Source organism: Pelodiscus sinensis, chromosome 10, assembly GCF_052426305.1.
Source record: "Pelodiscus sinensis isolate ZL-2025 chromosome 10, ASM5242630v1, whole genome shotgun sequence".
Lineage (NCBI taxonomy): Eukaryota > Metazoa > Chordata > Testudines > Trionychidae > Pelodiscus > Pelodiscus sinensis.
Genome location: NC_143061.1, coordinates 16,100,866 through 16,125,258, shown reverse-complemented (window position 1 = coordinate 16,125,258; position 24,393 = coordinate 16,100,866). Strand labels below are relative to the sequence as shown.

The following is a 24,393-nucleotide window of genomic DNA, read 5'->3' as shown; positions in this document are numbered from 1 at the left end:
CGGGGTGCACATTATACATAGGAGGTCACTGTAAAGTTTTTAAGTCACCCTCCACGCCAGGTTCCTGGACAAGGTGCAGCGCATGGTCAGCTGGGCAGGGGGCCCCCCGTAGCAGGCGCGAGCTCAGCTAGGCTCCCGGACAAGGTGAGGAGCCAGCGGGTGGGGAAGCTGGGTAGAGGGAGGCAGGGGGCCCCGCAGCAGGCGCAAGCTCAGCGCAGCGCGAGCTCACCACGGCGTGAGCTCGGCTGGGCAGGGGGCCCCTATGGCAGGCGCGAGTTCAGCCAAGCTCCTGAACAAGGCGAGGCGTGCCCTGGCTCACTGCCTGCCCGGTCTCGGCATGGACAGCCGGGTTGGAGGGGGCGGGAGAGGCAAGGGGCCCTGAGGCAGATGCATCTCCCGGTGCTGCGCACGCATTTCCCGGGTGAGCCTGCAGGTGGGAGCTTCCTTCCTATATATACACCGTAAAATCGTGAGTATAATGAGGGTGGCATTATAGATAAGAGTTCAGTTTATGCCAGGATTCTGACGTTTAAAAGGTAGGTGCTCCTTATCAGGGTTCGACAGATAATGTAATCTGCTCGCCCGTGGTGAGTAGATTACAACCCAGAAGAGCTGACGCAGAGCGATCTGCGCAGAATGCGGAACAGCACGGCTGGCGAGTGGGGCTTGCCACCGCTTGGCGAGCCCTGCGCATTATGCATTGGTGCGCATTATACTCGAGATTTTTTATGGTATATGATTGTGTCCAGTTCTGGGCACCACATTTCAAGAAAGATGTAGAGAAATTGGAGAAAGTCCAGAGAAGAGCAACAAGAATGATTAAAGGTCTAGAGAACATGACCTGTGAAGGAAGACTGAAAGAATTGGGCTTGTTTAGTTTGAGAGGGGGACATGATAGCAGTTTTCAGGACCTTTAAAAGGGTGTCACAAAGAGGAGGAAGAAATTTTTTTCTCCTTAGTCTCTGAGGATAGAATAAGAAGTAATGGGCTTAAACTGCAGCAAGGGAGGTTGCCTTAGGAAAAACTTCCTAACTGTGTCGGTGGTTAAACACTGGAATAAATTGTCTAGGGAGGTTGTGGAATTTTCATCTCTGGAGATATTTGACCTCTGGAGCAGGTTAGATAGTCATCTGTCAGGGATGGTCTAGACCAGTGTTTCTTAGCCAGTGGTACGAGTACCCTTAGGGCTACGTCTAGACTACAAGCCTCTTTTAAAAAAGAGCATCTAGACTACAACCAATTCTTTCGAAAAAGAAAGCCGTTTTTTTGAAAGAGCACCCAGGCATCTGGATGCTCTCGTTCGAAAAAGCAGTTTGCATTATATAGCCCCTTTTTTTGAAAGAGCACTTTCGAAAAAAGGCATACGTCCTCATAAAACAAGGTTTTCTGCAGTTGAAAAAACTGCTGTGTTGTTTCGATTTACTTTCGAAAGAACATGGCAGCAATCTAGACACGGGAAGTTTTTCAAAAAAAGGGTCACTTTTTTTCAAAAAAACCCTGTAGTCTAGATACACCCTAGGTGTACTTGAGAGAAGTCTGGGGGATACATCAACACAACTGAAATTTGAAGAAAACTGAATTTTTGTTTTAAGTTTTACAGTGCTTTATTATTTTTGTACTTTTTACATGCAAAAATTGCATCGCCCGCTGCTACGATTAAGTTGTTTAAATAAATGTTTTGCAACGGTAGAAAAAAAATGTGTTAGTCTGAAAACTGTAGGTACTTTTTTTTTAAAGGGGGTATTTATGATTATATGTACTGGGTGCACTTTTTTTTTTAAAGGGCTATTTTATTTAAAATAAAAAAAAGGTTGAGAAACACTGGTGTAGATGGTACTGGGTCCTGTCATGAGGGCAGGGGACTCGACTTGATGACCTCTGGAGATCCCTTCTGGTTCTAGTGTTCTGTGATTCTATGATGTAGGATAAGGGGATGTTTGAATAGGTTTTGACTGGGAGTTATTACCTCTGGCTGTGAGTATATGGCTGAAGATTACTGGAAGCTTTTCCACCTGGAAGAGATAGGATGCCCTGTCATCTTGAACTGCTGTTAAACTACCCTGAATCCCACCTATTACTGCTCCTTAGTGGATTTTATTCTTACCATGCTGGGGAGATACAGCCTGTACCGCAGAAATGGAGAACACAGGCTTGTTAATTCAGAAGCGCTGTGCAGTTCCCAGGGAGAACTGAGGGTGCTAAGCATATCTGAAAATCAGACCGCTCTTCTTTGGATGAGTAAATGTAGATTTAGAGGCCTAATTTTGGGAACTTATGTTTGAACAATTTGGACATAAGAGCTTAATGGAGATGGACCTGAACTGTGTATGAACACCTATAAAATTTGGGAGTGTTTGAAATCCAAGCCAAATGTGTATCTGTGTTATGAAAATAGTGCTTTGCGGTTTCTCCTATTTTCTACCCATGGCACATAATAGTTCAGTGTCCTGGGGCCTGGGATACCTTGGTCTGAATTCAGTTGTTGGGGTTAGTAAGCAAATGATGGTTGTGGTGAGAGATATGGTCAGACTTATTGATCTGGTGGTCCCAGCTAGCCTTAGATTTCATGAAATGGCCTGCTGCCTTTATAACAGATTGAATCAAAACTTTGGGTCCAGATATCACTTCACTCTGAAGTATTTAGAATCTAGACCTAAATCCTTTTTGAAAACCATCATCTTGAATCTAGAGATTATTCTCCACTAATGGGCTGTGTCTATATTGGCAAGATTTTGCCAAGATTTGTGAGTTCTTGCACAAGAACAATGACATTCTAATGTAAGAAATCAGTGCTTTTTGCGCAAGAACTATGACGCTCCCGCTCAGGAATAAGCCCTTTTGCACAAGTGCTGTTGCGCAAGAGGCCAGTGTAGACAGGCAACGTTAATTTCTTGCGCAAGAAAGCCCGATGGCTAAAATGGCCATCGGACCTTTCTTGCGCAAGAGAGCGTCTGCACTGGCACAGATGCTTTTGCGCAAAAGCACATCTCTTGCGCAAAGGCACATGCCAGTATAGACGCTCTCTTGTGCAAATACTTTAATGCAAAAACTCTTGCGTTAAAAGTATTTGCGCAAAATCTTGTCATTGTAGACGTAGCCATGATGATTTTGCTCCTGACAAAAGGTTATAAAGAGGAGCCCAAGACATGAATTTTGAGGTGAAAGTTCCATGAAATGAGTTAAACTCATGTGCAACAGATTTCTTGAATGAAATTTCTGGTTTTGAATTTGACTGTTGCCGTATTTGCTAATATACGGTTGTGTTTTTAAGGCATGTGTTTATAACTTTCCAACATACTTCTAATGATGGAAAAATTATGGAAATGATTTATAATATTCCAGAAATGTTTACAAAACTGATAAATCTTCTGTGCTTACTTTTTTCCACAAGGGCTAATTCTGCATAGTGCATGTGTAGAATGTTATACATACATACTTGTTTAGTCATCTGTTTAAAAGGATTGAGCCAAACAAGGGGCACAGGGAAATCTGATCTTGTGTTAATAAGCACTCAGCCATCAAGTTGCTTCTGCCTAATGTTAGTAGTAAGTCCCCAAGAGAGGACTATTAAATGCCTAATTATCATGATAAGAATCACACTTACACTCGTGTTTTTTTTTCTCAAACACCAGTTCTGTGCCCATCTCTTTTTACACTCTGCACTTTGCAAGTAAGGGAGAGGGTTGGTATACAGAGTGCATGAGATTCATCATTTCACTATGGAGTATGGAAGACCCTGCATAATGCTTAACTGTACTTGCCCTCGTGTATAGGGGGAGGTTTTAACTTCTTCCTTCTTCTAATTCTGCCTCAGTGTGCGGCCCTTAGAGGAGTGCTACCAATCTGCATACTCTGCTGGGAACCTTTTAAGAACTTGCAGGTTTCTAACTGCTTCATTTCTGTACAGTAGTTAAAAAGCTTCATCTGAATTTGTTTTTAACAGGACTCCTTTAGCAGCTGAATTAATTAGGGGACTACAAATATTTGTGATTGCTCCCTGTTTTGAGTGGCTTCTGTATTTTGTTCACAAAATCAAATAAAGGTCAACCAAACTGTGACAGTGAGAATACAGGATCCTCTTTTGGGTCAAATGCAGCTTTATTTGATAGGTAAGGGAATAGGCTCAACTTTTTTTTTTCTGAAAAGGTATTAAAACAAGATCAGATTAACTTTCTAGCACTCAGATACTACCAAACTCTATGTAAAAGAGCCTGCACTCGGACTCTTAAACCAGCTTCTTTCTGTGTGTATGTATGCATGTTATAATAGGAACTAAGTTTTCTGGGTGATTCTTCATTTAATGTAGATCAGGGGTGTCCAAAACATGGCCCATGAGTCAGATCCAGCTCACCATGGTACATGGGGAGCATCAGGCAGACTCCCTAACTGCTGTGCTCTTGCATGCTGCTCTCAGTGTGTTTTCTGTGTATCGTGCTGGGGGAGGAAGGTGGTTTGGGGTTCATGCGCTGCCATCTTCAGCACAATCTTGCAGCTCCCATTGGCTGGAAACTGGCCAGCGGGAGCTGCCTGGGCTGCACTTGCAGCACAGGGAGCATGCTGAGGGCCCCTCCTCCCTCCAGGGGCCCACAGCCTGCAGAGAGCACATGGCCCCTGCAGCTTGCTGGTTTGAACCCCTGCCCTTGGTCACACCCCAAGCCCTTGCACCCTTTACTGCACCTCTTCCCCAGATCAGAATCCTCTCCTGCACCCATACCTCCTCCCAGACACTGGCCCCCTTCTGCATCACAATCCTCAGCCCTGTGCTCCTTTCTGCACTCAGCCTTCATCCCAGACCTTGCATCTCCTCCATTAACGTTATAGAAGAGTGCGGCCCTTGACCACTTACCAAATTGTTGAAATGGCCCCCATCAAAAATTATTGCCCATTCCTGATGTAGATTCAAGAAAGTCCTCTCTGATCAGGTTAAAGTTTCGTCTCTATTCTGACACTACTTCTCTTCCCACATTCCCATGCCTTTTAGCAGCTTATCCTTCTCATGGATGGTGTATATTCCATGGAGGCCTTTTCCTTCTCTATACCAGCGCAAAGCAGCTCATTTTGCTGCTGTCTCCTTGGCTGAAGAATACAAGAAAACTCAGAAGTAATTAGTAACAACAAAAGGAAGATATTCACAGCAGAAATAACGACAATATCATTGGAAAAAAACCTGAGTTTCCTATGGATATACAGTATCTTCATTGAAGCAGGAAGGGTGTTTCCTAGTATGGGTAGGCAAACACACACTAGCTTGGCTTGAGCTAGCATGCTAATGGTAGCAATGTGGTTTGGCATGGGCTGTTTGGATAGCTGTCCGAATAGGTACCTAGGGGGTGGGATGGGATTGTGAATGGGTGACTAGCCTGAGCTATCTGTGCTGTCACAGCTGTCTTTAGCATGTGCTGTGAAGTATTTTCTAACCTGTAGTGTAGATATACCCATAGAAAATACAGTCTTCTAGCACTATGCTGTAATTTCTCTTCTGTGATGTAAGGCCTGAGACACATTTTTTTTCTCCAGAAGGGAGCCACAAAGGTTTGTAATCATGACCTGTCTAAGTGGCCTTTGTTGAGAAGCTTTTTGGGATTTAATCAGTCCAAGGAAGATGGCTGTAATATAAAGCAAGGTTTAAAATCAATATGTTTAAACACAGGGGAGTTCAAACTATTCCAATGCACTTTAAAACCAAAATGAGATCCAGGATTGCTGGCAATCCAGGGCCCCAGGATTGCTGGCATTGGCAGGTAGAGTTACAGAAGTAACCCATGGTTGAATTCTGTTACTTGGAAAGCCCATCTGTGAGCTCAGAACACACTTTCCCCCTAAATATCTCAAGTTTAATTTTTTCTTCTTAGTGGATGGTGCCTGTAAGCAAAGGATGCTGTTGACTGAACTTTGCACAGCCGTTCGCTTACACAATTGCCTTTTTCTTTTTGCTTTCAACAATGGAAGTATATTGCTTTCAAACATCATGAGGCCTAGAATTGTTCTGCCTTGTGGAGTACTTGTGTTACAAAGGGGGGCACTAGATTTTCCTTTCTTCTCAACTGGCCATTGTGAGTTGTGTTCTTTCACATCAGAGTGTTGTGGTAAGTAACAGGATCTTGGAGATCTCAGTTTTCTTCTGGACTCTGCCACAGGCTTCCTGCATGACCCTCAGTGTTGTCTTGTTTTTAGAAAGATGGATAATTGTGTTCTGAGACTTCAAGCATCTGAGAGTCTCAAATGAAGGATCTTTATTGTTATGCTGTATTATGTGACTTTTTCCCCTCTTTGAAATGATTTTCCCCTTTTGTTCTACTTGCCTTTTGTGAAACTGAAGAATGAGAAGGGCAGCAACATTCCTTATCTGAATAAATCACAGAGAGAGAGAATAGCCTAAATTGTTTAGTTGTCCCTTAGGAGGGGAATGGGACTGAAAACGGGCTCAAGAACGAATACTGTGCATAAGAATGTATCCATTTTGCAAGTTACTCATCATACAATAACTTTGGAACATGAAGTATGAAGTGGTATGTATTGTTGATAGGTCACCGTTCTTTGAGAAGTGTCCCTCTGGGTGCTCCACTTTAGGGGTTTCTGTGTCCCTGCATCTCAAGTAAGAGAATTGTGGGTAGCAGTGTCCCTAGTAGGCTGTGCAAATGGGGTGGTTGGCACATGCCGTTTGGAGCCGTTATCCTGCATGCACAACCAACGGAGCTAACCCTGCCAGTGGTGTAGCGAGGCTATGTGCCTGGGAGCAAAGGCAAAATTTGTGCCCCCTCTCCGCTGCCGTCGCGTGGCAGGGCCCCAAATCTAGCATATGACTGAGCCTGACTCTGGGAGGAGAGGGGGAAGCTTGTACCATGTCTTCCCCTGCCTCCTTCAGTTTGGGGCGGGGCCCCAGCACGCACTAACCTGCCGGCGGAGATGGAGGAGGGTCGGGCTGGGGGCGGAGAGACGGGGAGAAGGCTCCAGCTGGCAGCGGGCTGAGGAGGAGCAAGTGAGCCAAGGGATGATGGGAGGGAATGGAGGGAGACTAAATTGGCACCCCTCCCCCCAGAGTGATGCGTGGGGGCAACTGCACCCCCTGCCTACCCTTGCTACGCCACTAACCCCCGTTGTGACTCTGTAGGTTTCTCCTTATCAACCAGTCGAGTGGTCGATGGAAATTCCATCGACTACTCGATTAGCTGATTAAACGCAATTTAACATCCTTCGTGTGGGGGCCAGGTTCTGCTCTCCTCCATGCTCAGGACTGCTGCTGCCAGCCTCCCTGTACCTTCCATGCTTGGACTTGTCACTGCACCACCCTCCCCTCTTTCCTCCATTTCCTCCCCCTCGCTTAGGGCTGCTGGCTTCTGTTACTGTCCCCCCCCCCAAAACCCCACAGAGTAGTGGATAGCGATGTCAACAGGCAACTGGCTACCCGGTAAGCATCACCTTTCCTGGTGGCCCCACTACTCCTGCTGGATCAGCCCTTCCAATGTCTAGTGATGAAGATGAGGCTTACATGCTCCATGCTACTCATTACCTAGACCTATGCAGCAACAACCACAGTGGCAGCCCCTCAGAGGGTGCCCCCACCGATGCCAATGCCACCTAACTGGCCATACTGGGAGCTGTGGGCTATGTATAGAGCTCAGCACCCTCAGCCTATGTAACAGCCAGCTCCAGTTTACAAAGTAGAAGCTTCTTCGCTCCATCTTACCTTCCCCCACCTGTAGGAGATAGCTCGAAACTCTCCACTGCAGGTTACCATCACTTCCACCCCACTTGGGGATTGCCCAGCATCTTTCTATCCAGTCTGGAGCAGCATCACAACAGACAGATAGGTGCTTGAGTTTATGCAAACTGGCTATTGCCTCTTGTTTTCTTCTACCCCTCTACCCAGTCCACTACCCATCATAGACCTGATAGCAAGATACTTGCTAGGCACAATGTCTCAGCAGACCTACTCCCAAATGGAAAATCAACCCCATTTTTCAGGCATTGGGGTTATAATAGTTCTATTCATGACCAGCAGCAATGCCAAATGCCCTCAATACTGCTCCTGAGCAGGTCTGGGCCCACATTCTCTTGGGGATGCTTTCACCATCAACTGGGATGCACCACTACTGTATGCCTTCCCACCCCTGCCATTTCTCCACCATGTATTCCTGAATGTCAGCCCTAACCCTACAAGGCTACCACACATCCTGGTGGCACTGCTTTGGCCCAGGCAGATCTGCTTCCCCTTCAAACCTTCTTCAAACGTCCACAAGATCATGGCTGCATGTTCCCCACCTTCTTGCACAGGACGAAGGAGAACTCTGCCACTCAAACATAGATATGCTGCAGCTCTCAGTGTGGCTCCTTGCTGGTTAACACAGACGGAAACATCCTGCTCTCCTCCAGTTGAGATGATTCTTCTTAACTTCTGGTGGCCATCTACATGAAAGACCTATATACGCAAGTGGCGTTGGTTTTCCTTGTGGTGTCAAGATCATCATACATTACCCACAATGGCTTTCCATCCTTTGATATTGGAATATCTGTTTTCCTTAAGACGCTGGCCTTTTCCTTTCCCTAAAAGTACTTCTGGCTGTAATAGCCATCTTCCCTATATTGATGGATAATCTGTTGTGGCCATCCAAGCACCAAATGTCTTATTAATGGAATTCAGAATACACTTGGGCCTCAGGATGTGAGAGACTGAACATACTTCCCCAATGAGTCATGCCCAGCCCACCGCTCCTCATACATAGTGCTGCAGTGCCCAGGGAAACTGAGGCATGTGCACACACAGAGTCACTGCAAAGCAACCTAGGACAGTAGGAATCGCATACAGCACAACAAAGCAAACAGTGAATGTAAAACCAAAGTGAGCACTGTAGACCACAAGGGTGGACAAAATCCCCACTAAGTCACACCTGCAGCTAGCCATTTGTTTGCATGTACAATAGCAGTAATGTTGTATATCTGTGTACACTATGAGTATGTGAATTTATGTGCTAAAATCGATAGTTGTGCATTTAAACAGATAATTGCTTATGCAAAACAAGCAACAATACTTGCTCTTGATTACATAGGTGCGTGGTTACCTATGTTGTACACATATCTGATAGTTCACTTGTGTCAGTTAGGGTTTTTATGCCAAAATATAGGCACAGAGCCTGCCACCTGATGCAAATTGTGGATTTTCATGCTGACAAGGAGTGTCTGTTGTTTTCATATAGGAGTCTGATTTTGTGGGTTAGATTGCAGTAACAGGGATGTAGGCAAAATGAATTTGGCTAGTTTTGAAATGTCACTGTATATGATTATGTATGCAAAACTTGGCAAGAATTAGCAAACTGCATGTAATTTAGTGACATTAATCATCATTTTAAAAGAGCATAGTCATCTTTGTGAAAACTAAACTCAGTTTCCTAAATGTAAAAATAAAGCACACATTGCTAAGATAGCAAGTGTCCTACCACAGAATGCTGGATAACACAGACTCAGTATGACTTGTCAAACAGATAGTTACCTTCATGTAAAAGGTACTTAAAAAAATTAGTGTTGTGATGATGACACTACAGTCAAGCTTACTACATCTTGGTCATCATAAACTTCACTTTTTAAAGCCAGAACTCCATGGGATGGAAAAGCTTGGAAGCTGAATCTTGGCACACAGTGAGAATGGATTCAGAACATTTTAAAGATCTTGGTTTACAATTGTCTTGGATTTAAATATTTATTTCTGTACATTTATTATTTCACAGGGCCAAATCTGCTGTCTACTCTTTCAGGCCCCTTTAGAATCATTTGGAACACTTACAAGAGTTAAGGGAGCTCAGACATGCTGGTTCAGCCCAGTAGCCAGTAATCGACTTTTAACGGCATTTCCTGAATCTTCCAGAAGTGAGAGGAATAGCACAGATGTCTTCATAAAGAGGCAGTGCACTACAACTGTAATCTTATTACATATCTAAAAATAACAAATGTACCATATATACTCGTTCATAAGGCAACTTTTTTTTTTTTTTGGAAAAAAAAATCTGTTGTGAAGAGTGCGGGTCAGCTTGTGAATGGGTTCTTTCCAAGCCGCGGGAAGCAGCACGGGCTGAAGGATGGGCAGGCTGCAGGCATGGAGCCTCTCTGCTCCCATTGGCTGGGAACAGGGAACAGCACCCAATAGGAGCTAAGAGGCTCAGTGTCTGTAGCCTGCACTGATGCTGATAAACTAAGGCTGAAAGTCTGCACTCTTCAGTTGTCTTATAATTGGGTCAGTTACTTTACACCATTTTTTCCTCTGAATTTGGGGGGGTCGATTTATAAATGAATGGGCTTATGTTTGAGTATATACGGTACATTAAATGTTGCACTGAAAATGTTATAGTAGTGATTCAAGCAAGTGCAAAGATGGAAATTAACAGTTCAGGCTAAAAATCTCTAAAAACAATACCCTATAGAAACAGCATAACAGTGGATGGCTTTCCTTTGTGCAAAAGTCACTAAATAAATATTTTCTGATAATAAGGTGGTAAAATGTGGTCCTAGTCATTCATCATATCCTTCCAGTGTCTAATGCAAATACTGTGTATGTTCTGCTACAGTTCTGTTAATCACCTCTTTAGTGTAATGACAACATTTTTTTTGTTTGGAAAGAAGACAGTTGTGTAAGTGATCAACACTCATTCAGCCAAGCCCAGAGGAAAGCAGCAGCTGGTTCAAAGTTGATTTTTCAAGCACTGCCTCCTCTGTGCGTAAAAAATAGGAGGCATGATCTCATAAGATAAGGGTATGTTTGCAGGATGATGAGCTGTGGTATGTGTATTTCTCTCTTCTGTTTTCTGTTTATTTTTTTACATTTTAAGACCATATGCTTCCACTTCTATGTTTCTGCTTAGATTTTAATTTTAGATTTCAGAAACAATGAACTCTCTTATAAATCACTTATGCATAACCTTAGAAGAACTGGAGTCACAAAGCTGCTCCAGGATGAAGAATATTGTTTTGTTGTTTTGGAGGACTTGGGAAATAAATCTTCAAGTAAGTTCACTTACCACCAAGCAATACTTTGTGTATATCAACAAAAGAATCCACAATGTGCCTGGCTGCTATTTGTCCCAGATGAATTTCTCAACTTGGCTCATTATACAGCACTGATGTCATGGTGCATAAGTAAGCTCTGAATTAGAGGCTTGCAAAGAATCTGTTTGATTCCCGTGTGATTGGAGTGGTGTTAGTGACAGCAGGAAGTGGGAGTGGGGATGCTAGCTGGAAAGTATGTTACATGTCTTTCCTTTCACTGTTTGTAGAGAACAGTGTCAATTAAAGAATTTGGAAATAGTGCCAAATGAGGGAAGTAGAGGAACAGTCTTCTGTCCACCTGTGTGCGTAGGGAGGAGGCATGATAGATTTGTATTAGCTGTGATTCATTAGAGTAGGTGCATCCATCATAAATCAGTCATTTCCAGACTAGGGGCTCAGCCTTTGAAAAATGAAGTTTATTTTTAAAAAGTGCTGTCTGTAAAGTATTGGCCATAACTATAGCACTGGTAACGTCCTGCTGTACTGGGAGACCACAAGCAGTTGTGTTCTTGTTCATTGGGGACTCAGAAAATCAATTTGTTTTGATGAGTGATACTATAAATCACACTAGTGAAATTCCCTACTCCCTGCACAGATCAGACTAAACAGGGCAGTGATTGGTCGGGAGGAACTGAATCCAGCGAGGCAGGGTGAAGAGCAGCCCAGCAGACCATGGAGGCTGTTTATCTACTCTCTGGACTCGCAAAGAGGCCATGACCTACTGGTGTCTATGCCATGGTCCTGACATCATAACTCCCCCCCCCCCACTCTTCCTATACAACTAACAAAGAACCCAACTCTGCCATGAGCCAAGTACCCCCGTCCCTCCACCTGAAAATCTCAGAAAGATGTGGAATTTGCCCCCCTCCCCACTCCCATGGAGCTCCTTTGACCTGGCTGCAGAAGTCCAACTATGCCTCTGTCTTTGTATGCTACTTTCCCAACTTGCAGCACAAGACTAATAGTAAAAATGGGCTGTATTTTAAGGGAATTTAGGTTAGTGGGTGCTTTGACTGCCCTAACACTTCAGCTTCAAACCAGCTCCCAAGGCTGCTCTTCTATTTCATAATACACTTTAAAACTCTTCAAATGCCAGCCATTTTAGCAATCCTTTGGAGCTAGGCCTTGTTTAATTTACCAGAAACAATAAATGGGGGGTGGGGAGGATTTAAAAAAAAAAAGAGAGAACCTAGTGGAGCATTTCTGTGATCTTGCTACTATGGGCTGTGAGTAAAAGGAAGCTGACTAGAGGAACTGTCTATAGTACCATTTACATTTCCCGCTCCCGCAGCTGTTTTCTTGATGATAGTGGATCTTCCCAACTTACTGAGAATTTGAAAAGTTCATTTGCTTTTCTGACCGCACTAAAAATCTCACTTCCTACCAAAGGGGTACTGTGTATGTTAATGGCCGTGTGATAAACAGTTATCCTTAAGCCAAAGTCCTAAGTAAAATGCATTTTGTGGTCCTTGCTTATGGTAATACAAATCTTAGCGATCCATGCTATCCTCCACTCAAGAGTCGCCCAGTGTAAGAGATGATTATTGTTTGTCTTCAGTAAATGGTGGGATGCTTAACGCTTTTAGCATTCTGAATTGCATATGAAGAAGTGAGTTTTGTCCACAAAGGCCCACTCCTCGTTAGTCTTTAAGGGACCACCATTGTGTGTATATGTGTATAAAAATAAAATATGTAATAAAATAGCTGCAGATATGAATTGCTGAAATGTAAACTGAAGTCAAGTAAAGGCCTTTTCCTTCCTCTTACAACAGTAGGGAAGCAAAGATCACTTAGATTAAAGGTGTTGGATTTACACCTTTGTGGATGATTCAGTTCCAGGAAATTATTTCCAGCCATGCTGACTTTAATAGAAATCACTGTAATTTTTTTTAAAAAAGTTAAAACATTGAATAACATTTCCTATACTTATGGTTCTTGTTTTCTTTTGGGGATAGCTCTTTGGTAATGTTAATTTATTTTTCATGAGATACCTTTCAAACTTTTCTAAAGTGTGTATTTATTTTGTTCACATAGGTCATCATACAAATAGTCTCTTCACCAGTACATGTTTGAATCCATTATAATTATTTTAAGCCCCTGGTATTGCCCTTTAATGGCCTTTTTTAAACATCTCTTAAAATGTACAAGAATAAAACATCATCTCAGAGTCTCTCTCTCTCTCTCTCTCTCTCTCTCTCTCTCTGTGTGTGTGTGTGTGTGTGTGTGTGTGTGTGTGTGTGTGTGTGTGTGTGTGTGTGTGTGTGTGTGTGTGTGTGTGTGTGTGTGTGTGGAGTAACTGTCTGCACTTCGGAGGCTAGGGAAAGTAATATTTCAGTCAGTGAATGAGTCCTAGAAAAAAAAACCCTTGGTCTGGACAGAGAATCTGTGTTTCATGTTCTGTATTTATAAGAGAACTTTTAATACTGATGTCTGCTTTGCAGAAGAAAAGGATTCACATCATACAAAGTATCTCTGACTAACTCTACTACAAGCATGTATGATGCAATGCTGGTTGCTGTCTCATTGATGTCTGTTCTCAGGGAAGTCATTAGTCACTCATCCAAGGCCATGCGTATGCAATATCCTCCCTCCCACGTTCAGACAATAAGCTGTCTTCTGTTGATGACACCGTGTTGGTGTCAAATGAACTAGCAAAACTCAATGGGGTGTTGAATTTTGCATTGCAGTGAGATTGAATATTAGGATGTTGAAGGTTGGCTAATTCTACTGGATTACAATATGGTTACCACAGCAACTCAGGAACAAAGAATATTGCAGGAAGTAAAAGCTTGAAATTTAGTATTTTAAAACACTGCTAAAAAGCTTCTCATCAAATCATTACTCTCACTGAAGAATTGTGGCAATCCCTAGGTTTTATTCAGCTGCATGTTCTGAACTGCCTAAGGCCTCCTGGATGTTTGTGGGTTTGTAAACTGCGTGACTGCTGAAGAAGTATGTTGGCTCAGTGTTTTCCTATAATATGGCTGTAAGCAGCTATCATAAACAATAAAGGGAAATGAGAAGGAGTGGTATTCTCTTTCCTTTACTCTTGTAGCAGTTCATTGGATGACTGAGGACCTAAGAAAAAAGTATTGCTGTTTTATTTAACTGTGTCATAGATTAGAGTTGCTCTTGAGAGTACAGTTTTAATGTTAAATGCGAATATTTTTTAAATTTAGGTTCAAAGGCATTGTTTTTCCAAATGCATTAATTTCCAAATGTCTGCATTGTTAGAAAGTGGACATTTTGATTGATGGATGATTGACTTTTTAAAAGTTCAGTTGAACAGGGGACCTAACAGTGTCCTGACAGGTCTAGTGACCTGCCACCCAAACTCTGGTTGTTGCGGGTGGGAGTTGTGCTTTGTGGCTGCACCACAAAGGAAGTGTGAGGGTGGAAAAGCAATGAGGGACAGGGGCAGAGAGGGAGTGGAGAGGAGCAAACAGTAGTGGGACTTAATGTAAGGGGAGGGACAGAGGCAGGACCTCTTAGCAGAAGAGGCAGGGCAGGGAAGGTTTCAGCATTCCCGCTGGAGTGTCTGGTTTTTAAAGATTACAAAGTTGGCAATCCTACTTGTCTCCTGGCTCAACGCACTTTAATAAATGTTCTGTGAGGCAACTATTGTTGCATACCTAAAACAATGCCTCACCTATTGTCATTTCTTTATAATTGACTTATAATTTCTATGTTAAAAAATTAACCATGACACTGGGCTTCTGCAAGGTCTACTGTAATTTCAAGTTTCATATATACAGTAATTATTAAAAAAAATAAGAACGGCCATAGTGGATCAGACTGAAGGTCCATTTAGTCCAGTATTCTGTCTTCCAACAGTGGTCAGTGGCAGGTATCCTAGAGGGAATGAACAGAATAGGTAATTATCAAATGATCCATCCCCTGTAGTTCACTCCCAGCCCTGACAAAGCTGTATGACTTCAACTTATTTTACTTTATTATTTTACTGCATGCCTTTAACTTAGGTGTTAAAAAAGCATGACATGGCCCTGCTATAAGTTGCCCCGATATACATCCGTTCCACACTGAAGTAATTCATACTTGTAGGAACTGATGCGTTATCCTCCCATTCCCTGCTCTTAAGTTGCAGGCAAACCTCCCTCCCCCCAATTTGCACAAATGGAAGTCAGCCATGTGAAAAAAAATTCCCTGCTTTAAGTTGTTTCACTATAAGTCCAAGTTTTTTGAAATGTATCTTGGACTTAAAGCAAGGATGGCCTGTATCCTTAATTAGAATCTGTATTGCACATGGGCCCATACTAAAATGGTGGAACCAAATACATGAGAAGGTTGGTTCAGAATCCCAATTTCTATATGAGGTTGAACCAAACTCTGGATCCAAGTAATCTTTAATTTTAAATTATCAATATCTGGATCCAGAAGTGAATTTTTTATATCAATAATATCACTAGCTCAAAGATAATGATGATCTCTCTTTACCGGACTGCGAGAACAATAAACCCTGTGTCTATTGAAAATTATATTTGAAATAAAGCATTGTGTGTATAACACACTTTGGCTTTGTCTATACTACATAGCTTTGTGTAACTAAAAATCAGGAAGTGAAAATGCTGCTTATTGGCAAAAAAATAATGAATGACATTTGCTTTCTCCACTGGAGAGCCCTCCTGCGGAGAAAGCATTGTTTACACTACCACTTTCTGCAACAATACTTTTGTTGTTTAGGGTTTTTTTTTTTTAAAGCACCTATGAAGGACTAAAGCTTTTTTTGCTCAGTTGCCAGTGTAGACAAAGCCTTAATATACAGTATGTGGTGAAATGACAACTTATTCCAAATACAACATTTCTTTAAATGAGACCCTGACTGGTAAGTTGTCAAAACATGACCTAGTGTTTTAGTCCTGTGAGTATTGCTGATATCAATGGAGACTGTGCACACCAAATGCCACACAATGCTTAGTAAACAGACCCCCATATTGTATATTAGTTTAAAACCATGCTGGTACTATGAATGATTGTACTGATTTAGGGTCCAATCTGCATGGAATTTCCATAGAAGTCAACAAGTGTTCTGCACATAGAGTGCTATCAGGGTCAACTCTTGTTAGAGGCTGACTAAAATAAACACAGACAGGCTCACATTGTGATCAGGATATTGTTGCTTACTAAGTCATGTCGTGTAAACATTCTTTTACAGTCTCGTTACAAAAATAGCTTTTTTTCCACACTTGTGTCTGGAAATGAGTAAAATAGACAAATGCATCACATTCTGAAACAGACAGTAGAGAGGGACAGTGAGTTTTAAGCCTTAGGATACTTTTCTAAACCCTATAACATTCCCATTATCTGGTGGCTTGAGCAATGGGAGGCCAGGCGTTGGATCCAACCCTAACCTTTCATTCTAAAATGCTTATTATTTATTCTTAATAGTGTAAATTGTTTGCTCATGTACTTTCCTGTACCCAATCCTGTTATGCCTGGATGCTTTTCAGTAAAAACTAGTACAAAGGGCTAAAATCTCTTGTAGTATCAGATGGGCCTCATGTTGGATCCAGTACGGTAGTTCTTGCTCCTATGGAAATAAAAGAATGTGCTCCAAAATATGTTTCTCAGTCTATTTTGCAACACTCACCATTAGGTGTCAGTTCTGCAAGAACTGATCTATTGAACTATAAACAAGGTAACAGCCACGTGTCTTTGATGGCAGTACTTGTGTGCAATAAAATAATAATTTGCTTAAATATTTGTAGATCTTGGACCTAAAATTCCAACTTTCATCTTCACATTCCAGTCCTTTTGGGTAGTATTGGTATTTTCAGAGTAAATTTAATGATTTAGATGAAAACCCTAAAATTCTTTACTAATTCTGGGATTCTGCTATTACCCAATGTTGTGGTGAATCCAGCCTGCTTTACTCCTTACATCTTGTCTAGAGTATAACTTTAAGTAATACAACTTTTTGAATGAATACTCAAGACGAAATTTGAGCATTAGATTGAAATGAATGTGTTATTTTGGCAGGTCATTTTGGTTCAAGTTAATCCAGGTGAAACCTTTACAATAAGGGCTGAGGATGGAACACTTCAGTGCATTCAAGGTAAGAGATTTTTTTAAAAAAATAGCTTTCTGAAAATGGAACATTCCTAAATGTATGGGTTCAGTGGGTTAGCCATGTTTTTTTTTTCTTTGCATCTACCATTGTTTCATTTTTGAAATAAAATGTAGTACACGAGTCTACAGATTTACTTGATTTTATTTTGTGAAAAATTAGGGATTGATAACTCAGACAAGTGTGTGAAATAGTGTGTCTATAGTGCTATCTACTGCTATGAGTAGGAAGATACATAGGATTACTCTGTTGCAGGATTTCTCGATACTTGTTTTAACTCTGTCTCAGTATGAATGGTAGAGCTTTACAAATACAGAAAATATTGATGGATGATGCTAGGTAAAAAAATGATTCTCTAACATTTAACTTTTTAAAGTAGGCTTTTTTAAAACCTAAAAGCAATAGAAATATCTGTTTTAATAGTAACAATAATAATAATAATAAATAATTCAGGTTTCCCTAAGACCTCTTCCACTCATTTCCCCGTTTAGTTCGACTCCTGCCCCATCACTTAGGCTACGTCTACACAGCTTCCCTCTTCTGCAAAAGGCTATGCAATCGAAGCACAGAGAAGCATATTGCTGTGCTTCTGTTGCATAATTAATAAGGAGCCATTTCTGCACAAGAGGTTTTTGTGCAAAAAGGTGCTGTCTACGCAGTGCCTTTTTGCGCAAAACCTCCTTCTTGCGCAAGAGCCGTTCTTCCTGAAAAAATGAAGAAGAATGGCTCTTGCACAAGAAGGGTTTTTGCGCAAAAACAGCTCCTTATTAATTATACAAATGAAGCATGGCAGTGTGCTAATCCATGCTTCATTTGCATAGGCTTTTGCAGACGAGGGAAGCTATGTAAACATAGCCTTAGTTTTCTCTATTTGGTATAGACCAAAAATAGAATTGATCAGACTGAAGCATAAGAAGGGGGGTATAAGTGGTGTGTGTGAATAAATGTTGATATAGACAGCACATGTCTGAAGTGACACAGCAAGCCTTTTACTTGATACACAGAAAGCCATAGAACTGAAAGGAACCGCAAGAGGTCTTCAAGTCCAGTCACCTCCATTCATGGCAGGGCCAAGCTACTTTTTAAAATTTCCAGTGATGGAGATACCACAATCTCCCTATGATAATTTATTCCAGTGTTTAACCACCCTGACTGCTAGGAAGTTTTTCCTAATGTCCTAAACTTCCTTTGCTGCAATTTAAATTTCTTGTCCTATCATCAGAGGTTAAGGAGACTAATTTTCTATCTCCTCCTTGCAACACCCTTTTAGGTACCTGAAAGTTGTTATCATGTCCCCTCTCAGTCTTTTCTTCTAGACTAAACAAACGCCGTTATTTCAGTCTTCCCTCAAAAGTCATGTTTTCCTAGACCTTTAATTATTTTTGTTCTTCTCTTGACTTTTTCCAGTTTGTCCACATCTTTCCTGAAATGTTGTGCACAGAACTGGACACATTATTCCTTTGCAGATGATACCAAGCTGGGAGGGGCTGCAACTAATCTGGAAGATAGTGTCATAATTCAAAATGATCTGGACAAATTGGAGAAATGGTCTGAGGTAAAAACAGGATGAAGTTTAATAAAGACAAATGCAAAGTGCTCCACTTAGGAAGGAACAATCAGTTTCACATATACAGAATGGGAAGTGATTGTCTAGGAGGGAGTACGGCAGATAGGGATTTAGGGGTGATAGTGGACCACAAGCTGAATATGAATCAGCAGTGTGATGCTGTTGCAAAAAAAGCAAACATGATTCTGGAATGTATTAACAGGTGTGTTGTGAGCAAGACACGAGAAGTCATTCTTCCACTCTACTCTGCACTAGTTAGGCCTCAGCTGGAGTATTGTGTCCAGTTCTGGGCACCACATTTCAAGAAAGATGTGGAGAAATTGGAGAGGGTCCAGAGAAGAGCAACAAGAATGATTAAAGGTCTAGAGAACATGACATATGTAGGAAGGCTGAAAGAATTGGGTTTGTTTAGTTTAGAAAAGAGAAGATTAAGGGGGGACATGATAGCAGTTTTCAGGTATCTAAAAGGGTGTCATAAGGAAGAGGGAGAAAACTTGTTCATCTTGGTCTCTGAGGATAAAAGAAGAAGCAATGGGCTTAAACTGCAGCAAGGGAGGTTTAGGTTGGACATTAGGAAAAAGTTTCTAACTGTCAGGGTAGTCAACACTGGAATAAATTGCCCAGGGAGGTTGTGGAATCTCCATCTCTGGAGATATTTAAGGGTCGGTTAGATAAACATCTATAAGGGATGGTCTAGACAGTATTTGGTCCTGCCATGAGGGCAGGGGACTGGACTCGATGACCTCTTGAGGTCCCTTCCAGTCCTAGTATTCTATGATTCCACTTAATGCCTAACCAGTGCAGAGTAGAGTAAAAGAATTACTTCTCATGTCTTGCTTACAACACTCCTGCTAAAGCATCCCAGAATTATGTTTGCTTTTTTTTGTGTCAGTGTTACACTATTGACTCATAGGGTATGTCTACACTACCCTCCTAGTTCGAACTAGGAGGGTAATGTATGCATACCGCACTTGCTAATGAAGCCCGGGATTTGAATTTCCCGGGCTTCATTAGCATAAGCGGGGAGCCGCCATTTTTAAATCCCCGCTGCTTCGAACCCCGTGTAGCGCGGCTACACGGGGCTCGAACTAGGTAGTTCAGACTAGGGTGCCTATTCCGAACTACCGGTACACCTCGTTTCACGAGGAGTAACGGTAGTTCGGAATAGGACCTTAGTCCGAACTACCTAGTTCGAGCCCCGTGTAGCCGCGCTACACGGGGTTCGAAGCAGCGGGGATTTAAAAATGGCGGCTCCCCGCTTATGCTAATGAAGCCCGGGAAATTTAAATCCCGGGCTTCATTAGCAAGTGCGGTATGCCTACATTACCCCGCTAGTTCGAACTAGCGGGGTAGTGTAGACATACCCATATTTAGCTTGTGGGTCATTATGACCCCTATGTTCCTTTCCAGGGTATCATTCCTGGATAGTCATTTCCCTTTTTGTATGTGTGCAACTGATTGTTCCTTCCTAAGTGAATTACTTTGCATTTGTCCTTCTTGAGTTTTATCCTATTTATCTCAGACCATTTCTCCAGTTTGTCTAGATCATTTTGAATGTTAACCTTGTCTACCAAAGCACTTACAAATTCTCCGAGCTTCATATTCTCCACAGACTTTATATAGATACTCTCTTATTCCATTTAACTAAATTATTGATGAAGATATTAAATAGAACCAGACCCAGAACTGATCCCTGCGGAACCCACCCAGCATGATTGTGAACCATTGATAACTACTCTCTGAGAGAGGTTATCCAACCAGTTATGCACCCATCTTCTTATAGCTCCAGCTAGGTTGTATTTGTACAGTTTATTAATGAGAAAATCATGCGATATTTATCAATTACAAGATATACCACATCTACCACTTCCCCTGTATCCACAAAGTTTGTTATTCTGTCAAAGAAAGCTATTAGGTTGGTTTGACATAATTTATTTTTTACAAATCCATGTTGATTGTTACTTACCCTCATTATTTTATTATCATTGACACATTGCATTACATTTTGGGGGCTGGCATGGCCACTTTGTAGAAACCAATCTCTGTACAGCACTCATTGGGCAGGCATGACTTACTTTTTACTTAATTTTATGTTCCAGGCTTATTTTCTCCTTTGTTATCTTGTTTATTGAAATTGGTTCATTGAGTGCTTCTTCTTATAAACTTTCTATTTATAGCCCGATGACCCATCTACCTTCCTAATCCTGATCTCCCAAGAAATGAGGCCTCGCCCATGTCCAATTATTCATTTCTTACCAGTCTTACAATGATAAAGAATGGAGGAGAAATACAGTATGCTATAGAAGCTATATTGTTTCTAAAGAATTTGTCATCAGCTCATTTAGAGGTGTATGGAGTAATTTATGCAGACACTCAAATTAATATAAGAAAATTTTCTTATGACTATTGTCATTTTAACAAAAGTATACAAAAAAACCAATTTACAATAGAGCTGATAGAGGAAATATATATCATAATATTTATTATAGGTTTGGAAGATCTCTGTTCTGAAAACCATGCTTTTATAACACTAAAGTACTAAAAAAGTTGAGGATGAATAAGAAAAGCATACATTTTCTCTAGGACATAAGAATTGTCTAGCAAAATTGGATTTTGGATTGGATTTTTTATCTCCAAGTTTTAAAGGTAAATATTTTAGACCATTTAAGGGACCTAGCATAACAATTATAGTTAATAGACATTTTCACCAATATTTGGTGCATACATACATGCATTTTAAAATGTTTTGATTGCCTCATGTTTCTTAGCAATCTCAGTATACTGATCGTCAAGTAGAATTTCCAAAATAGCATGGCAGTATATTGGCAGTTCTGTAGGGTTTGTTAATTCTGTATTTGAGCGGTATTTTAAAATCTATACAGAACACTATCATCTTCTGTCACTGATGCCCCTACATGTATATAGGGGTAATGGAGTCACTATCTTCATGTGCCAAGTAAAAGTACCAATTTTGGTGTTTAAGTCAATTACAGTGAATTATTACAAAACTATGTAACCAACTCTTTGGCTTCAGCATTTTGAAGAAAGATCCTCGAAAGAAATGATAGATTCTGAAGAAGTTCCTGTCCTATACTCCAGCTTTTTTACATCATAGGTTTCCTTGCAATTCATATGTAAATGTAAAGGTAAATGTCAAGTGGGATTTTCCTTCAAGTGGCACTGTAATAATTTTTCGTAAAGAAAATATTCATGCTTAATGTTGAAGAAAAGCTCATTTGTGTTTAATAGTGTACATGACCGAAATTATTCAGGCAGAGTTCACTCCCATTAAAATGTTACTGCCTGTAATGCAGCCATGGTCTGGGAAAGATAGCATTAGTAATCATGCATATGTGAGCCATGTTAATTAAATCATCTGGAGGCCTAGGTTTTTTTGTTTGCCTAGAGTTAATGCTTTCGGAAGTAAGGAACTAGTGATTTGAGCTAGGCATTACAAAAGTTTCCCTAAGCAGCAGTACTAGCACTATTGAACTCTGAATTACAGTATGGATTCCCATCCAATCAATTAGACTAACTTGTATAGCTATTTTATTATATGAATGAATAGATTGGAGTAGGACCACAAAAATTATTTTTGCTTGTGCCTTAAACTAGGTAGTGATCCTCCAGATCTCTAGAGGTAATGGATCCTCCAGATTTCTAGAGGCAATGGGAATTTGGACAATTGAACTTAAAAAGGAGGTCAAGAGTCTCAGCTTGTGTAAATCAGAATAGTTGTTTTAAAGTCAGTGGAACTACATCAATTAAGGGGTTAGTCCTAAATGCATTGCTTTTCTAATTGAGTAGTAAATCACAATCAGTTGATTGCATCACTTTTTCCATAACTGAAATTAATTATAATCAGGGCTCGCCGAACTGCGGCAAGCCCCGCTCGCCAGCCGCGCTGTCCGGCGATCAGCGCATGAGCAGATCGCCCAAACCCAGCTCTTCCAGGTTGCAATCTACTTGCAATGGGCGAGTAGATTGCATTATTTGTCAAGCCCTGATTATAAGAAATAAAATTAGATGAATTGTACCAATTGCTTGTGATTCATGATGTTTAAAAATCAGTTTTAAAAATTTTAATTAAAAACAGTTATTTGTTGATCTTCAGTTTCTCTCTACTGCAGTTCCTTGTTTGTTTCAGATGTGCCTATTTATATTTTATATGGGAACACCTGTTAGATTAATTAGTTTGATAATACAAGTGAATGTAGTGTATCTACAGCATTTTTGAGGTGAGTAGTCTGAAACCACTTGTTAAGATTTGTGATCAACATGCTGTGTGATAAGGGAAGGACCTACATGAGAATTAACAGGCTAATAAAGCTAAGCAATTCTTTATTTGAGACACAACACTTTGTACTGCTTGGTATTTTGCATTTTTTCTCTTTGGTCTAATTATAATACTTAACATTTTTCTTGTTCAAACTGTTATATACACATCCCAGACATTAAAAATGAATGTCATTTGGAGCCTCTTGGTGTTCTCAGTAATTTGTTTCTATTGTGTTTGAGCTAATAGTGCTTGGTTGCCATTTAACACTTATCTGCATTTTCTGTTAAAATAAGTTTTTAAATCAGTATATTTTTTAAAATGTTATATTTCATACCGTTTGGCTTTGGAGATGGGGAGTTTTGTCCTGAAAATACTAAAGAAACACACACATTTATGTATAGATACTGTTACATAAACCTTATAGGACAAACCTTTTACACTACTCTTTATACTGCTGAATCTAAATTTAGGATTATTCATAGAAGTATTACCATTGTGCAGTGCTCACCAAGTGATAGATTGCGGTTGACTGGTCGATCCTGGGGACTCTTTGTCGGTTGTGATTTCTGGTGGTGCAGTGGAGCTGTTGCTAAGGTAGACTTGCCTTCTGTTGATCCTGGCCCCACATTGTTCCTGGAAGCCGTCAATGCAGTCTGTCCATCCGTCCGTCTGTCCGTCCGTGTGTGCGTAGAGCAGGGCTACTCATCTTTGGAAGCCCCAGGGGCCACAGTGATACTCACAGCACATACTGAGGGCCACAACTTTAGTGTGGTTGCATGTGCATGCAAATATATACAAATAGCTTTGTTCGCACTGATGGGCATGAATGCAAAGATTAAGACAAGACTATACGACACGCAGGCCCCATTTGAGTCAGTTCTGCTGATAGTAATAAAATGCAATATTTGCCCAATTTCCACCCATGTGACAGCATTTTTAAGAGCAATGACAGTCCAGGAATTTAACTACTAAAATGCATATCAACAGAAGACCGTTATATGAACTACTTTTTTGTTTTGGCTCCCACCCTCAGACTGCAAACAAACAGGCTGTGGGCCGCATGTAGCCATGGACCTCGTGTTCAGTAGCCCTGGGATAGAGGAATGGGGGTCTTGGCATGCTGCTCCTACCTGCAAACACTGCCCCGTAGCTCCCATTGGCCGGGAATGAGGAACTGTGGCCCATAGGAGCTGAGGGGGCAGTGCCAGCAGAGAGGGACAGGGCACAGAGCCTTGTGCCTCCTGCCCTCAGGGGCCACAGAAGTGCATTGCTTCCTTTCTGGGAGCAGCATGGGGCTGGGGTAGGCAGGAAGCTTGTCTTAGCCTTGTTGCACTGCCAACCAGGAGCTGCCCATGCAAAGTGCTGCCCAGTGTTAGGCTGCTCCTCTGGCCTCTCCCGGATGGAGCCAGTACTCCATACCCCCTTCCT

The 24,393-nt window shown here is 41.4% G+C and overlaps 1 protein-coding gene across 6 annotated transcripts in view; it reads left to right on the top strand.

Moving 5' to 3' along the window:
• Nucleotides 1-24,393, top strand: part of FNDC3B (fibronectin type III domain containing 3B) — a 392,858-nt gene that overhangs the window by 76,969 nt on the left and 291,496 nt on the right. For all 6 annotated transcript variants that reach the window (XM_075937961.2, XM_075937956.2, XM_075937959.2 and 3 more), the window contains exon 3: nucleotides 17,032-17,107. In XM_075937961.2, coding sequence (XP_075794076.2) covers nucleotides 17,032-17,107 — 76 coding nt within the window. The remainder of the gene's footprint in view (nucleotides 1-17,031; nucleotides 17,108-24,393) is intronic.